General features: G+C 35.9%; 1 protein-coding gene across 1 annotated transcript in view; it reads left to right on the forward strand.

Moving 5' to 3' along the window:
• The window catches only part of ADGRV1 (adhesion G protein-coupled receptor V1), a 253,152-nt gene that overhangs the window by 162,322 nt on the left and 72,006 nt on the right, over positions 1-18,824 (forward strand). Inside the window, exon 85 of the mRNA XM_042866113.1 lies at positions 11,654-11,770. Coding sequence (XP_042722047.1) covers positions 11,654-11,770 — 117 coding nt within the window. The remainder of the gene's footprint in view (positions 1-11,653; positions 11,771-18,824) is intronic.

Raw genomic sequence — 18,824 nt, forward strand, 5'->3', positions numbered from 1 at the left:
GAATTTCTGTTCCTGTTTAAGTTCTATAGATCTGAGATATGTTGGATACTTTGTTAGTTTTTAGTCAGACTGCACGGATGGATTCTAAGTACTTTTGGACTAAGGAGTTCCATATAAGTGACATATGGAAAGGCGAGCGCACTGACTTCTCTGAAGTTATCAGTCAAACCTGTGACCATTATCAATTGGTCAAAATTAATCAAAAATTAAAGCTACAAAAATAATAAAGAAATGTTGGAAAGAATCAGCTGGAGAAGTATTTATAAATCAGAGAATTCAAGAACATGGTATACCTTTCTAGTTGCAGTATTTAAAAGTTCTTAAAACTTGTTTTCTTCCTGTAGCTTCAAAAAATGAACAGCACCTAAAGTTCAGATGTACCTAGGTACAATGAGTCCAAACCACTTGATAGTGGCTGTAATGGATATTTTTGGACAGATAAAATATCTCTTTTCCCCTAATTCCTACACATGGGAACAGGAATATTTATTAAATGTTTCAAATGTTGTGAAGTAAGAAGAACTGCATCTCAAAATTTGTCCCATTCTTTTACCAAACTGCATAAATATACCTGTGCATTGATGGAAAGCATGACAGTTAAATATAATTTTAAAATGTAGAAAACAAACTTATAATTTATCTTTCTCTGAATAAAGAAAACCATTCTCAATTTAAATTGATCCTGATGTTCCATGAATGTCCATTAGAATTTTGAAGATAGTATGAGTGATAATACGTGAGAATATGATCAAAGTGGTGCCCAAAGCACTGAATATGGTTAAGTTTCATTCTCAGCATCCTCTGGTACTAGTTTAGCAAAATTATCTTTCATACTGTGAGGAATTAAGACTGGAACATGGTAAAAGCAGCTGGTTAATAACATCACAGAAGTGTGTGCTCAGATTCCTTAATTATTTCACAGTACATCCTGACCAAGAAATGGGAATTAAACTGTATAAGCCTACATAGGCCAGCCTTGTGCATGGCTATCTAGTTTAGTAGGTAGAATACAGGTCATATTTAGTTCATTTTCATTGCACACAAAAAAAAACTATATGTACATTACTGCCTTAATAGAAGTCCCTTTGATAATACTTAAGACATCATTTAAAAGTCTTAAAGTGGTTGTGATTTTGAGAAATCTTGCTAAGTTTGGATTTTGTCTGCTGTCTGCAAGCCACTTGTAAGCAGAGAACTTGATTTGTGTTCAGCATATTGATATTTACTTGCATATCTTGCAAGTATTGCATATTTTGACGTCAGATTTGATTTTGCTTTCAACACAAATGAAGCTGGATTAGAATTAAAATTCATTGTACAAAGCTAAACCAGTGAGAAACTCTTAAAACATTATATTCTCCAGCGCTTACTAGAACTCCTAGTCACTAAATATCAAGTAAATATCAAGCAAAGTATGCATCAGAGTAAATTGTTCAGAATAGTTTCCTATGCAGATACTTTATTCCAGAATAACCAACAATTTATATTAGAAATCATTCTGCATGAAGAAAATCAGGAGATTTTAGAAATAAGGGACTTTCTCTGCAGCTCATTTTCTCCTGTTGACAGAAACACAGATTGCAGGCTCTCACTAGATGAGGAAGTTCCTGTATTTGAATTTGAAAAGGCACTTCAGAACAAAGTCCATGGCAGCAGGCATCAGCAACACAATTTTTAAATTCTATAAATACTTGAACCTTACTCTGGAATGCATTTTTACAATATTGTCTTAGTATTAAAAGTTGTACTTGTTACCTAATCTATGTTACTGCTTTAAGGTTAGGCACACTTCTAGGATCCTTATCTTTTTGGCATACCTCATGCATTTTTCTTGTTTGTCTGTTTTTAATCTAAGCTGTTCCTTAGAATACTAGTGACCTAATTCCTTCCCTGGCTTGTTTATAGACAAGGTGAGTCTGTGCAAAACAGATAAATTACAAGTACTAGATTATTTAATGCTATTTAATACTCTTTGTCAGCTGACATCTTTGAGATGGTATTATTGTAGTGCCTGAAAAATCCTATCTTCAAATCACTTCAAATCTTTCCTGTTTCTTATAGCCTATGCTATGGGCAAAGCCTACGCTATGTAATTCACAATGATTTTTGCAGGTTCTAAAGTCAACCTGTTGATTAATAACAAATACAGTGGTTTTAAATTCTACTTTTATTGGGGAGGGAAGGCGTATACTCTTCTGTTGTGAAGCCTTGTGGGTAGAGAAAGCAGACAGGTAAAGATACTTGTATCACAACAGATAATGTCAGAACGATTATTCTCTGGGTCATATTTGAACCTTTGTTAGGAATCTGGATGAAATGTTGCCATAGAAATTTAAATAATACAAGTATTTATTTTGTATCAAGGATTACAAATAATAGAAACATAGGGAATGAAATACTCTTCAACAAGGGCTAAGAATGAAATATAGGCAGCAAGATCTTGCATATAGAAAGCATGATCTTCATGAGACTACTGGATGTGCTTTCATTTATTCATTGTAAGCACTATTCTACGAAGTGTTAGCTCTTGCTGAAGAGCATTTCATTCATTTAAGTAAATATATCTTCATGTGTTAAAAACTTGTTACGAAAGTTAAACTGCTTAGTTGCCTAGTCATATAGAGAAGCATAGAAGAGCTCTGCTACAATGCATGAAATATTAATCAGGTCATTAGTCTGTTTGTATCTTGACCCTGATTTATGATGAAGATGCCTTACACTATATTGTCGTTAGCCTAGGACAGAAATCTGTAGGCTTGCAGGCAGATAGCTGCAGTTTACTTCAGCCATGGTTATGACTCTGGATAATGACTCTAGAAAAATCTTGAAGATGAAAGAAATACACAAAGCATCAGTAGCTAATAGATGTTTCCCCCTTGCATTTATGCTATTTGCACAACATCATAGGATTCTAAGCCTGAATAGAGCACTAAATTCAGTTTAGAGCTAAAAAAATATCCAACTGTCAAATTTGTGTGCACTTGTTTCACTAATGTGAACTTCAGGAAAAACTATATCCAGAAATGGAGAAAGTGAAAAATCACATTGTTAATAGTTTTACCCAATCACAGTCACAGAATCACATAATCAGAGAATTGTAGGGGCCAGAAGGGACCTCTAGAGATCATTGAGTCCAATCCCCCTGCCAAAGCAGATTTCCTAGTCCAGGTTGCTCAGATAGGCATCCAGGCAGGTCTTCTTCCAGAGGAGGAAACTCCACAACCACCATAGGCAGCCTGTTCAGTGCTCTGTCAACCTTACTGTAAAGAAGTAAGTTCAGTTTGTGGCCATCTCCCCTTGTCCTATCACTACACTCCACTGAAAACAGTCTGGCCTCATCCCTTTGCCTCCCACACCTTATATATTTACAGACATTGATCATATCCTCTCTGAGACTTGTTTTCTAAAGGCTGAACATACCCATGTCGCTCAGCCTTTCCTCATAAAAGTGGTGCTCCAGGCCCTTTATCATCTTTGCAGCACTCTGCTGTGCTCTTTCCAGGAGAGTCACACCCCTTACGTATATCTTTTAAGTAAATCTCACCTGAGAGGCTTCCAGAGACAATTAATTTGCTGTGGCAGATCTACTTGAGGTCTAATCTGAATTTCTAGACAGAAAACAGCAGGAGGCAAATCCCACCATAGAAAATTCACATCCTCAGAACAGCTTGTTGGGACCTGCCAAATCAGCATGTTCAGAGTGCCCTGACCTGTGTCTGGGTACTTAAGACCGAAAAAGACAACATATATACCTTTTATGATTGTAAAAAGAAGCTTTCCCAGCTTGTGCTTGCATGATTAGGGCAGAATTGTTGTATTGCTAAGGATCTTGCAGTGAGATTTAGGTGGACCTGGCTCTTGTGTTGTAACACGCAGAGATGTACATCTTTCAACCAGATCTAAATGCGGTACAAAATATAGGCACTTATGCCTATATTGCCTATGTTCTGATTCTGCATATAGAACTAAAATGATTATTAACCTTCTGAGAGCCTGCTATTCCTTGTTTTCCCTTATTAAAAAAACAAACAAAGAAACAAAAATCAAACAAACAAACAAAAACAACCCTAAAACTTCTCAATGGGTGTCACTCAATGGGTTCTCTGTAAGGTACATCACTAGAGAAACCATGTTCCAGCTGACCACACAATTTGGTGCTTTTAAAGGTAGGGAGTTACCACAGCCTTCTCCTGAGGCTTCCAGCTGCTACTGTGGTTCCTGACCCCCTCCTGCCCTCAGACTGCTGGCCACCAGGTCTGGGGAAACAAAAAGTCCCGAGCCAAAGTATGGAAAGTGAAGACAGTAGAGAGTGAGCCCAGTGTGAAACCAACTGGCATCCTGCTCAGCTGGGGGAAGGGCATGAGTAACATATGGTTGCTGATGGCTAATCGCTTCTTAAAATGGTTGCCAGCTTTTCTGCTGCCTACTGTAGTGTAAACATCTCATATACAAAAGTATTGTGGGTCAACGTGTTCTGAATCAGTATTGCAAGCTATTTTAGTTTAGCTTTTCTTACTTCAAGGGGCCAGTTTGCACTGGTGTGTAATAAAAACACTAGGAGCAGATAACTCATAAAACAAAACTGTCTCTAAAACATACAGTGCGGATTCCCTTTCAGATTTCAGAGTGTCTGTTCATAAGGCAATTATATATATTAGAATATATGCTCTGGATAATGATGGAAGCCAAAAGAAATGAGCCTGAATGCACATATTGTTTTTCTGGTAGCAGTTATAAGACACCACTCTCTGAATTATGTCAATTTCTGACACAGTTTAGTGATCAGTGAAATCATGGAGCATATATGCAAATCCACAGAGGAACTTAACTCCTTATTTTTGCATCATTAAAACAGAGTAAAGATGAGGTTACATGGTAGTTATTGAACTTTTCTTTTGACCCAGTTAAACACTGTGTTTTGAATCTTCTAAATTACTTTTTTTTTTTTTTTTTTTTTTTTTTTTTTTTTTTTTTTTCTGTGCTCTGAAACATGCTGTGTGTTGTATTGTTACTTTTTCCAGGAAGTCTGAGTTAGAATTGTTGCTAGTGACCATAAATCTCCAGAATTTTTGGTACATCCATTGTTGGTATTTTTGTCTCAGCACTTAATATCAGAACACAAACACAGAACACTTGGCTCACATCAGTGTGGTCCTGACCTACCAAGCAGTAACAAAAAGTATGATTCATCTGCACTATTATTAAGCAGTGTCCCTGTGTTCCTTGAGGGCACCCCTTTTTTACCCATATAAAGTAAATTCAAAGCAGAGGAGAGCAGTTCAGTGAGGACACAGGAGTTTTAACATGCTTATTTTCATATGTTATTGTTCACTGCAGTTAAGTCCAACTAAAGGAAAAGCACAGTAAATTCTGCATGCTACAGTCTTATGAAATTGTGCTGGTAAAAGGACAGATAGCATGAGGCTGGGCTCTTTTGTTGTTTTCTTTTTAGCGGAAAAGCATGCAGACAAGTTATACATTGAAGGAGATCATCTTCCCTTGCCTGGAACACACTTAACACATTTTGAATTGAAAAAGAATAAATAACGAAATAAATAATTTCACTGTATGTGAAAAATGAAATGGCAGCTATTAGGATCACTTTCTGTAAGACATGCACGAAGACATGTCTAGAAGAAGATGATGTCTGAAGCTTTGTGTGTTCATACTGTGAGACAGGAATCTGCAGAGATGATAAAAGTGCAACATAAGTACACAGATATGTTCTTCATTTGGCAGCTTGGTTTCTCCTGATGGGAAAGGATCTTTTTTTTTTTTGTTTTTCCATCAGGAAGTCTGAGAAGAAATGTGGGGGGCAGGAGGGTCTTCCTGCTTGGATGAGAAAGTGAAACTGTGTGGAGCCGGCAGAGGCAGCCTGACCTAGCTCCAGAGCTCGCTGTGTTCTGCTGCTTGTTGCTTTTTTTCATCTGCTTGGGTTACTCTTCTCCACAGCTTTTTGTTTGAGGCCTCACATAGCCCACAGCAATGTGCTACCCAGTCAGCACTTCTAATGCAAGGGAACGTTTTTTACTCTCAGATTTGTACTCCCTATATGAGAGTGTTTTTAGCAATTCCTAACATTTGGCAAATGTTGTTTATACTTTACTATTTTATTATTTTACTATTACCCTTTACATACTAAAACTGCATAAAGTACAGTGCTGTGAAGGAGTTCTGTAGCTAACACCACATAAGATATACCTAGGTATTTGTATACCTAGGTGTTCACAAAATACTTACTGAATTATCAGGTAGAAGAATCAGGGCAGCATCATAAGATGCAATGGTTCATGTTGGTAAATGTATGTGGACTTCAGCATAGATTATTTCTGTCCTCTTCATTGGATGTTGCATATTTTCTGACCAGGAATAGATGATACAATATAATTTGTAATAAAAATCAAGGGAAAAATCCCATTTAAATATAAAAATGAATGTATATATTTCCATTAAAGCACTCAGAATTCAATAACTTTACAACATTTCTGTGGAACAGTTCTGAAGTGATGGCACACTGCTAACTATTCCAAAGTGCTTTCAAACAAGTTTAAAACAATTGGTGGAAGATGCAGTGCAGGCTGTAATGCAGAAGTAAGAGGAAGTGCTGATACTCTGAATGTCTATTTGGAGTTATTGTCACTCTTGAAATGTTACATGCAGAGAAACATATTTTCAAAGCTGCTTTTTTGTAGAGTTTATGAAAACATGCATCACTCAGTTACAAAGGATACCATTGCAAATGTGTTTTCGAGAGTTCCTTGACTCTCGAAAAAAGAATACATATGTGGAATGCTGAAAATATTAAGAAGCATTTAATCAATGTTTAGGTTTCTTCAGAGGCCCTCACAACTCCTTTCCATGCATCATTCTGGATTTGTTTATACAATGAATGAATATTATATAATCCTATGAATAATTTGGGCTTCGTATATGTGATAGTTGCCCCCAGACACAATCCCTTCTAGTCTGGTGTATGCAGTTTACATTTATAACTTTTATGGTTCAAACTAAAGATAAGATTTGTTTCCATTTATCACGTGCTGTATCTTCATTTTAAAGTCCATCATATACTAGCATTTCAGCATCTAACCACAGTAAGCAGTAATTACTGTTCCTTTTTATTCAATTTATTCATTCTTTCATATTTCTGTTTGCTTCAGCCAACCTCCTTTTCAGCTGCTGTTGTTTACCTGGTTGGTATGAGGTTGCTCTAGCTTTCACATCTTTCCCTTTTCACTTTCAAACAATATACAAACTTCACTTAGATTGATTACTTTATCAATAAAGTAAATTGTCTAACAAACAAAATCTAGCACCACTAATTCTGAATAGCTTTAGAAAATTGATTTCCTCATATCATATATAGTTGACATAAATGAACATGTCATGTATACTTTTGTGATCACAGTGTATGAGAGTAGAGAAATCTTCAGTGAATTTTTTAACAAATTTTTAGTTATGTAAATAAAGATATAATAACTTAAAATATCTGGTAAAAATGTGCAGAAAAGAAAAATGTAAATACATTAAGTATAGTTTCACAGTAGCAAAATAAAAATCTTCCCATTTTCAAAGAAGATACTGACTCTGAATATTTGCACTGGAAATAAGACAGGGAGGTAAAAAAAGCGAATAATATAATGTGAAGGCTGTGGCTACTGAGGTAGGAGAAGGACTGAAATACTGAAGTGCATTACTATGATGGAACAAAAAAGTCCCTGTTCCTGATGTCAAAAATCCCGGAATTAGCCCCTGGAGGTCTAGCATCAAGTGCTTATAGCAAATCCTCCAAATCAGATTGCTATGAAACTGAAATATAGTAGATTAAAAAGGGAGGAGTAATCTTGACAACTGCAAGTCCATTAATTCAGTATTAGAAGAACGTGAGACATTAGAAAAAAAATCTATCAAAAGACATAGAGGTAAAGAAAGAAAATAAGCCCTCCCCTGTGTTTAAACTGAGATCATGCCAGACTATTCTGATAGTTTGCTTTGGTAAGATAAATTCAGTAAAATACTTGATGTGTCACATAATTAGTAAAATAATAATAGAAGAGGATTAGTCCAATGAGATTTAGTTGAATGTAGGAAGAGACAGCAATGGGAAGAAGACAGCTGTGGGGGTAGTGAACAATGAGAAGTATTCCAATGATCCAAAGGCACTGGTCTACAGAACAAAAAACAATGTGCCCTGGCAAAATGTGCTGACAGCAATAGGTAGAGATGCACTGACACGATAATGTGGTAGTGGGGTCGAGTACAGAAAGACCTGAATAGCTCTGAAGGTTGAATCATGAAATACGGTTCTATTTACGAGATTAAAGGGAAAAGGTCATAGCTCGTAGGCTGTTAGCAAAATATTTTTCCCTTGACAAGGGGTAGTCAGTTGGAAAAGAGAAGTAAAACCGGCTGTACCAGATGACAATGAGATAACAGTGGTACTACCATATATCAGAAGTATTTTCAAGATAAATAGGGAGATAAGAAAAGTGCTGGATGAGAATCTTGGACAGAACCAAAGTGGAACTCGTATAGAAGAGTGGCAACAAACTGATATGCAGGCTGCAAAGACTTTCACATGAGGAACAGAACTTACTGCAGTGCAACTGCATGAAGAAGGAAATGGTGTTTAACCTAAGAGGGGCTTACAGCATAACAAGAAGATATGAACTGACCACAAATGCATGCAAGCTGGAAACCATAAGATGGCTTAAAAATGAAAGAAAATTACAGAAATGTAGTTTTTAAAATCGTCTGGTTTTGTCCTGTTTTGATTTGGTGTTGGTGACTTAGGTTAAGTGCTTAGATGCTAATTTCCTTGTATGTAATTGCAGAGTAATTATTTTCATGTTACAGAGGAACTGCAGTATTCTTTTGTTCATTTACTGACTGTCACACAGGAACCCTGGCAAAGATGTTTTTGCTCTTTAACGGTAGTGAATTACTTTTCGTTTTTTGTTTTATATGTTTTTCATTTTGTAATTAACAATCTTATGAGTGTTACATTATCACTCAGTGATTTTGAATGTGACCCAGAAACATCACATACAGATTAACAAAAATGAGCAGACTGCTATGTCAGCCACTTATTATGCCTTCTCAGATCAATTTGGGTCAAAAATGACAGGCAGTAGGAAGAAAGATTATGTGTATAATCTCCTCATAGAACTAAATAGCATGCCACAACGATATTTTGCAAAGGAACATTTACAAGTGTATAATCTCTATAAACAGAACTCCGAAAATTGGTATCAGGAGATTTATTTTTTTTTATTGTTGTTTCAAGAGCGAAAACTTATTCCAGCACATGGTATGTCTTTCCGGTGTTAAGTAATAGGTTCATCACTATAAAAGATTGGCCCGCTGCAGTTAAAAATTAAGTGAAATATCTTCTGTCCAAGATACAAATTAACAATCACCATGATAAAAATATCTAGGTTTTTTTTTTGCTTCTTTAACCTCTGTTTGTTTGTAGTCTGAAATCCTCTAATGCTACTAATTACAAAGCATTCTTAGCTGAGTAGCTGTTTCACCTGTATTGCTGCCTTATCAGCATCGGTCATGCCTAAGAGAAGAATACTCATTCAGCAAAACTCATTCAGCAAAACTTTGGGCACTTAACATTGTTTTGTTAGAAAACTGTTAACATATCAAGATGCCTCTTCCATATCTTTCAAAAAAAAAAAAAAAAAAAAAAAAAGCCAGAAATTATTTTTCTTGAAAAACAGGAAAAAGAAACTTGCAGTGACAGTTTCTTTGCAAATGCAAAAGTCTTTCGGCCGAGAAGGTGCCAAGAACATATTCCCACAACTTTCTCAGTCTGCGCTTCTCTTTCCATCCCTTCCTTGTCTTCAGTGTGACAGTCTGTTCTTGACATAAACACAAACCTGCAGAGAACAAAAGGTGATAAAGCCCTGCCTCCTGTGTGTTGTACTCAGTTTGTTGTAAGTACATGCATTTATTCAAATGTTAGGAAAAGTACTGTTGGCACTGTTTGAGCTAGCTAGTGATGCACAGGTGCAAAAATTTGTTTTGTATATTCCTAGTGGATGGCACTAGGTGGGTGTTTAATCCACCCCAGACAATGGCAGTTGTTTCACAAGTCATCACTAGACAAACAGCAGTCTATTTTAAACTGTTTATTGACCTCTTGATAACCAACTGGTTATGTTGCAGTGATTAGACCCCATTTTCTACTGGAATGCTCCTGAGCACCACATCAAATACTGGAAGTTCATTTGTTTCCTTTAGAACATGAAATTTATCTTACAATTGCTTTTACTTCAACTGTTGTCTAGTTGTTCATTCATATTCGTCCTTTTCATTCTTGGACATCACTGTGTATGTGAGAGATACCTATCTGCTGTAGTATTTGTCAATATACACAGCCTGTCTTCATAAGGATATTTGGACAGTAAAGATGCTGGGCCCAGGACCATTTTGTACAGATGTATACCAGCTCCTCTGGTACTTCAACTTCGTTCTTCACCCATCTCCTGAAAACTGACACTCCCTAACTCTGTTCTGAAGCAGTCTCCACAGCCTACAAATTGTACTACCAGCAAGTTAATGGGCTGTTTCTCAAAATATCTTCTTTGTAATGGAAAGGAAAAATCACCACTTATGCAAGCATTCAGTAGGCAAAACAAACTTTTCTTTATGTGAACACTGTAAATCTTTAATGAAGTCTGCTTGTTGGATTATTTCCTCTGCTAAAAAAGAAGAAAGAAATCACAGAAGACAGAGCTAAACATTTCTGAGATGTGTTTTAGATTTAAATCTAATGCTGACATTGTTTAGTAGTGCTCAATGTAATCAGTTGGTGGTGGAGCACCTTTATTCTTTCCACAATAGATTAGGTGCTTATTCTGTTAGCATATTATCCTTCGACATTTGACTTGTCTGTGGAAAATAATTTTTATCATTTTGGTAAGTGTTAAATCCTTGCCTGCTGTTAGGCAGCAGTAGTAGTGAATCACAAAATCACAGAATCACAGAATGGCCAGGGTTGGAAGGGAACTCAAGGATCATGAATCTCCAACCCCCCTGCCACATGCAGGGCCACCAACCTCCCCATTTATACCAGACCAGGCTGCTCAGGGCCCCATCCAACCTGGCCTTGAACACCTCCAGGGACGGGGCATCCACAACCTCTCTGGGCAGCCTCTCTGTGTAAAGAACTTCCCCCTGACATCCAACCTAAATTACAATAGGAATAAATTATTTTTCTTACCATTCAATAAAATTTCTGGCCTTACAGAAGTCAGAAGATAGTGTCTCATTTTACAGAGGAAAATCTCCATCCTCAGTTTGAAAACTGGTATCTAATATTGCATTGTAAATAGGCTGGAGAACAATATTCAATAATAAAAAGTAAATCTCTATAATTTTTCAGATATAGATGTAATGGAAACTAGATTGCAAGAATTGTAAAGCTAGTTTTGTGGCTGACGCTGCTGAAAGATCATTTCTTTTGTGTGAATATTAAATGTAAATTTCCAAGGTGTCTCTCAGTCTCTGGAACTGTAATTTAGTGTGTTACTTTGAAACTGAAGATAATTTATTTCCTCTCACCCCTCCTAGCAACCCCCATCATTAGTATTAAAATCATTAAGTTTGACTTCAATATATATATTTTGTATTTCCCCTACAGATTTCATTTCTGGCCTCTGCTTACCTAAGCCAACATGTGTCTGAAGAAAGCTGCTCCGCACTTGCATCTGTTACACATTACCTTTATCTCTGCCAGTTCAGCTGGATGCTCATTCAGGTTAGTCTCATAGACCTTTTTCACCCTTCCCCAAAATCTCTGTAAAATAACTGAGATTGTGTTTATGTGTTTTTGGGGTTTTTTTTGTTTGTGTGTACATATGTTGGTATTGCAGTGCTACTACAGAAAAAAAAACATTCTGTTTTTTATTAAACCTAGAGTGTCAGAGGTCTAGAAGTAAATATTAAAACACTATAAAGAATTTTTCTTCTACTATCTATTACAACTGCATAAGAGTTTTCACATCTCACTTTGTCCTATAGGCATTATTGACTAAAAACACTGAAGAACTTCTTATTATAGGTATTAGCTTTTCTAAACTTGTAATTGGTCCTTTGAAACACTCTCTTGAAGTTAAACTACACTATCTTTTTTGAAGTCAGTAGCATTTTAGTCATTAGATTTGTGAAGTATACCTTCCTAAGTTTGCATTAAAATAAAGACTATATACATTCATAGATACTGTCAGAATTTTGATGTATTATACAACTATACATGAGGTAAAAACAAACTGAACTTATGTGACCGTGAACAATGAAATACGTCATAGAGAAGTATCAGTTTTATTTCAGTCAAAGTAGAAATCTGTGAGGTTGTTTGGAAAATATATTCCCGTACCTTCTTTTAAAAATGCTTATTTACCACTAATGACTGAATTATCCCATTTATGTTTCTGTTATTTTGACAGGATTTGTCCATAGCACACATCATATCAAACTGTATTATATATGCAGCTATATACATTACCACACCAGATATCCAATTAGCAGGTGATCAGACCAAGCAAGGAATTGCAAATTAAGAATATATATCTAAATGCAGTGTTTTCTTCTAATGATATTAATGTGGTATCTGATGTTTTCCTGGAATTATTGTCAGGTTGCATGCACTGAGAACCGTAACTGTCTGTCCAATAGCTCCACTGTGCTGCTGATCCTCACAGACAGTGGTTTTAAAGGTGATAAACAAGTTAGTCTAAAACCGTGTACAGCCTTACTGGGGGAAGAGGTGAATGGGTGTTTTAAGGGTGTTTTTTAATGTGATGTATGCATTGTGATATAGTTAGAAGCAGAATGTTTGTCAATTATATTGCTTTTGCAACTGTTCCCCAAAATGCAGCACTGTCTTTCATTTGTTTCATACTGTACAGAGATCTAAACTGCTCAGTCTGTAGTGAGGCCTGATGTTCTCTTTATTTGTTGTTTTGTTTTCCTGAATACATATAATTAGCCAAAATAAATATTCTCTCTGGAAGATGTTTCTTTCTGCTCACTCTATCAGTACTGAAATTCTTTTTCATCTCCTCTAAATACGTTGGCTTATGACTTTCTCTTAGACTGACTAACCTAATTTATTTTGTTACCTGTAGACCTTTTTTCTTCCTGCTGCTTTTTTACTTCATTCCTCAGTCATTTCAGTCTTCTTGAATGTTTCCTATTTTCTACAAACAAATTAATAATTTCAAATTACCAGTTTACTGGAATATCTCCTATTCAGACTGCATTAAGTTGCAAGTTATTCCCTTCTTGAATTTTTGCTTCTGCAAGCATTGTTAATAATGACAAAAAACTTGGATGGTTGTTAGTAGTTGATCACTTTTACAGCTGTAGTTGAAACCTTCTGTTATTTTTGTTCAAGTCCAAGAATTTATATGTGCCATTTTGTTTGGTGGGGCTTCATGTTGCTATTAATCATGAAGAATTTACACTGAAATTTGAGGTGACAATAAAGTTTAAGAGGGAAAGCACCCTTTATAGCCTGTTAAGTGACGAGCTGACAAGAGTAGCCAGCAGTAACTTGGAGTGAAGGGGAATACCCACTTTTCTGGGTAAAGGTCTTCAGTTGTGAATCATTCCACATGGATGGCATTTGAAACATGCAAAAGGAGTTTGAAACATGCAAAAGGAAAGAAATCATCTGAAATGCAGATGAACCCAGCTCTTAGAAACAATCTACTACTCTTGATGGAGAATAGGTCTTGAATTTCTCTGTCTCTCATGGCAGAACTAAGTGAATTAACTTTCTAGCCGTTCTTTATTTTTCTTGACTCTGTTTCTGCTGTTGGAGCTTATAAAAAAAATCATATATTTGTTGGAGCAGGAACGACTCTATTTTTTTCTATTCCATCTCTTTGCTTACCACAGTTCATGTTTGTTCCACAGACTCAGATGAACAGACATTGATTTTATCTTTTTTTTTGTGGAGTGAAATCCTCAGCTGAGCTAAGGGAAAAATTAGGATTAAATTCCTTATTTTCGATGCAGAGTTGAATCTTGTATATCCTTGTAATAATTGTGTGTCTCATCTTCACCTTATTTTACACTAGATAAACAGTGCCTCAGCTACAGGGATAGTTTGGAATACACAAACAGGTCGTCCTCTTCAACAAAACAGGAGGGAGGAATGTCCATTGAACCACAGCACCTTTCTCAGTTACGGTGCAATCCGTATCATTAGGAATCACACCATTGATAACGATGCATCTGAGATGGAGACAGATTGCTTTACTCCACCATCAGTGTTGTCCATTCTTCCATAGCATTTCCACCCAAAGCAGTAAGAAAACAGTGCCAGAACCCCAAGAAGTGACAGGAATACCTGTGGGCTTGATTTGGACTCCACACTACTACTAGCAAAACCTGTGGATAGAGGGGCAAACCAAACTAATTTGGAAAATCTAGATGCAATGGCTTTATAAATGGCAGCTTTAACGCCTGTGACACAAATGTTTGTATTTCTCAGCATGGTATACCTAACACACGTGACATGATTTGGAAGGCAGCAGAATTAATAATATATGGGACTTACATACCTATGTTTGGGAAACAGTGAAAAATATGCAAACAGATTCTGTATTGTTCACACACTCACTCTGCCATCTGTGAGGCTGTATACAGCAGTGTGTACTGCTCATGACTGCGAATGTATCTGCTAGTGCCAGTCTGGATCAATGCACACAGAAGTAGGTCAGTGTTACAGTCAACTGTGAGCTGCGTGCAATTGTGTGCAACTTGTTAGGAAATGAAACATGCATAAATTAAAAAGAAAAAAAGGTATCAAAAGGTGACCAAACAACACTTCCAGGCAGTTAATGTAATGTCTATAGGAAAACCCAGATGCAATAGTTGGTCCAGCTTATGCAGATACATTTCTGTAGTCCAGATCAAATACGCTCACTTGCTAGACTCTAGGACAACATCCTAACCTTTTTGTCCTAATTTGTGTATCTCCTGCATATTAGTATTGTAGTACTTCAAACTTAGATTTTATACATGTTAGTAATGATTGCAATAACAAAACACATAGCACAGTACTCTAGTTCTTTTTCCACTTTTTAACTTCTTATAAGCTTGCCTTAGATATCAATATTTACATTACCAACATGCTGACAGAAATGCATGAATGGGAAGGACCAAAGAGGCAGAAGGAAAGGACTGTCAGCAGAGGCAGAACAAAATGGCACATCAAATCATCCTTTCCACAAGCTTATCTGACAGTTTCCTTTGTACTGTATTGTTACATTTCTTGGCTTATATGAGTGGATTTCTGTAGATTGAAGAAAGTTAATGTCATTACCAAATGTTTCAAGGATGAGGCTTTCTTGATTGCAGAAGGAAAAAATAAGCAAGGCACACTTTACACTTTGTGTCTACATAGAGTGAGCTGAGCCTGAAATATTTGCCTCATTCTCTTGCTGAAATTGAAAAGACTTAATTCTTAACAAATGTCCCCACATACAAATGTGTGCATAAGCCTATATTCTCAAGTGCAATCTCTTTTATCATAAGAGCACACATGGAGGATACCTCTGTATTCTGTTGTTCTTCCTGTGATAACCGTTATTTAAGAAAGATAACTTTCTTCTTTTAGGATGTCCTAACTTGTTAGAAAAATAACTAAATTACCAGAACGTAAATAAAACACCTTTTGAGGAGAAAATGAAACTTGTATAGTCTTCAACTACTAATTCTGACATAGAGCAAAATAATGTTAAAAAAGCAATTTTTTGTTTTGATCCGTTGCTAGAGTCAGCAGAAAAAACAGCAGTTCTATAAGAAAACCAGAATGAATGGTAATAAATGGCATACCTGGATCCTTCTTCCTTGTGGATTTAATGGCAACTTTCAGGTTTTTTAATAAAACTATTGCGGCCATTCATAAAATAGATGAAGGAAAATATTTACCATTGATCTGGGATACTTCACTTAAAGTATTTTTCAGCTGATGTTTACCTGAAATCCACAAATATCACTATAAACAGATGAAGAAATTAAAAGTGTCCCATCCTCAGGTAATTGATTGCCTCATTCAAAAAGCAAAAAAGCTTTACTGAACTTAGCATAGTCTCACTGGAGTGTTATTTGACTTTGTAGTTGTTTTCTGTTCTACCTCAGTACAATAGCTACTTGTGCATTTGTTCTTCCACTTGAGCAGCTGAGAAATGAACTTTACATTTTATCCTCCTCTAGGACTGGCAACAGGAAAGGAGTTTTTAAAATTAGTACAAGTATTTGTATTTCATTGATTTAGTTTCTGAAGGGGTAGAAGAAAATAATATATAATTATGAAGACAGAAGGTTCAGTGCACAGGAAATGTGAAGTAACCACACTCCCTTAAATCTTTGCAGAAGTACTGATGTTAAAGTCTTTTTTTATGACAGATGATAGGTAAATATGACAGAATAAACACAGAGCAAGGACATGAAGTACAGTTTCTTGAAAAGAAATCTCTGTTGGATGGTTGAGAAAAATGTTCTCTGGATAGTCAGAAACAGTAGAACTAACAATTCTTGAGCATAACTGCATAAATAAGTTCAAGGATTTGCTACCTGGAAATGTTCAATGTGAAGCGTAGCCTAGTCAGGACTATAGACGCACTTTTCTTCACTCCTTTTTCCATGTTTCACTGCACAGCTGACATTCACTCAACTGTTTCCTTTGAGAAGAGAGAATATATATTATAATAAGATGTGAAATAAAATATTGAATCCCAATGTAAAGGAGAGAAGATTGTATGAGAACAACCATTAAGTGAGAAAAACAGTTTCAGAAACTGTGGATATTTTTTCCAAATTTTCATCTCTTCAGTATTTTCTTCTTGTAAAGTCCAATAATGGAATTAATAGTTTTTCCAATGTTCTTTTAAATTATGCAGGAAAGTTCCAAGTGTACAGTAGGATTTTCTTATATTCTTTCAAGGAAAAACAAATTTGCCTTTGCTCACATAACACCAATCACCAAATGAGAAAAAAAAGTTTCATAATAATTTTTGTATAATTAATGTAATTGCCTACACCAGACATACAAAATGTCATTCTCTAAGGCAAAATTCAAGAGTGCTTGCTGAACTTCTAATTTTTTTGAAAACATATTTTTAGCAAATATAATGTTGTTTATGACTTACGATAGAAAGTATTTTATGTTCATGCTATATAAATAGCAGAAATAAAAACATTAAAAAAATTAACTTGTGAGATTTACATGAACAATCCACAAACCAGTAATTAAGTATTTGTAAAAATTCAGTCTCTATACACAACATGTTGGCTGATGGAATCCACAAAATTTCATAGATATTGCAATTTTCTTGTCATTGAATATAGATTTCACATATCCTAGCAATAGACAGCTGCAAGAATATAAATCAACATTATTATATGAAATCCTTCTGTAGTGGGTGGAAAGGTTTGAATATGATTAAGGATAACTGGGTTCCTGAAGATGCCCGTCCCTTATTCTTTGACTGTAAGAGAATGTAGAGGTACAAGCTTGAAGCAGATATTCTCTAGCTAGAAAAAGTAAAAATTAATCCTTTATTAATCTCAGCTGGAAGGTCAAAAATAATGATGTAGCATGCACAATTGTGGCTGGTACGATAGGTTTGAAGTGGAGGAAGTGAAGAAATGTTTTGCAGAGTATATTCTGATCATGGATGGTATTGATATTTATTAGAAAACAGTAACATGCAAATGTGCATACTAAAAAAATGGGCAACTTGGCTAAGTATTTGAGCCACCCTCAGAGTTAGAAAGTTTTTTCTTTTGTTGAGATGGAATTTCATGTATTTTAATGTATGTATTTCATCCTGCTAACGGACTTCATCGAGAATAGTGTTTCTCCCATTTAATCACTCCCACCCCTCAAGTTTTCATGGACACTAAGAGATCCCCCTGAGTCTGCTCATGTCCAAGCTAAGCAGTCACAGTTCTCTCAACCTCTCCTCGCAGGAGATGTGCTACAAGTCCTTGATCAACTTCTTGGTCCTCTATTGGGTTCTTTCCAGTATATCCAGGTCTCTCTTGTTCTCATGTGCCCAGAACTGGAAGCAGCACTCCACATATGGGCATTTCTTTTTTTCATCCCATTCCCTCTATACAACCTCCAGATCTCTATTAATGCTCAATAAAAGTTTTCTTCCTCAATACAGTCCTCTGTGCAGACGGGTCAAGTATATCCTGCCCAAGTATAAAGCAGCAACAAAATCAAGTGGGCTATCTCTTTAGACACCAAGAGTTACTTCCAGGTAGAGAACAGGTAGGAAGTCAGAAAAAGTTATCAAAGGTGATAAAAACTTATAGGATTCTTCTAATGAAACTCCTACAATTGTCTTTCTCCAAAGTAAAATGAAAAAGAGACATACCACTTGGGAAGACACAAACTTTATTAGGTATCAAATCAAATATTTTTGGTAGAGAAACTAAGAAGATATCAAGAAGTTATCAACAAGATATCACATGCACAAAGACCTTGGATAATGACTCTATTTTCTGATCAGGGCCTCTGATGTGAATGCCTGCACTGTTATTTGCTGTTATGTTAAGGTTGTAATGATATTCTTACATTCATACTATATGTTGAAAAATTTGAAGGAGGCTAGTGTGTTTCCAGCATTATAAATACAGCTGAACGATATCTGCAAAGCCTTTCAGTGCATATCAGATTTCAGCAATCTTATGTGACAGTCTTTGGTATGAGAGTATGGAAATCCAAGGAAAAAGCTATCCTTTGCACTGCAAAAATTAAGTTTTCTACTAAATAGAGTGTCTTCTTGTCA

This window comes from Lagopus leucura, unplaced genomic scaffold (assembly GCF_019238085.1).
Source record: "Lagopus leucura isolate 7727_CA_CO unplaced genomic scaffold, USGS_WTPT01 Super-Scaffold_810, whole genome shotgun sequence".
Classification (NCBI taxonomy): Eukaryota; Metazoa; Chordata; class Aves; order Galliformes; family Phasianidae; genus Lagopus; species Lagopus leucura.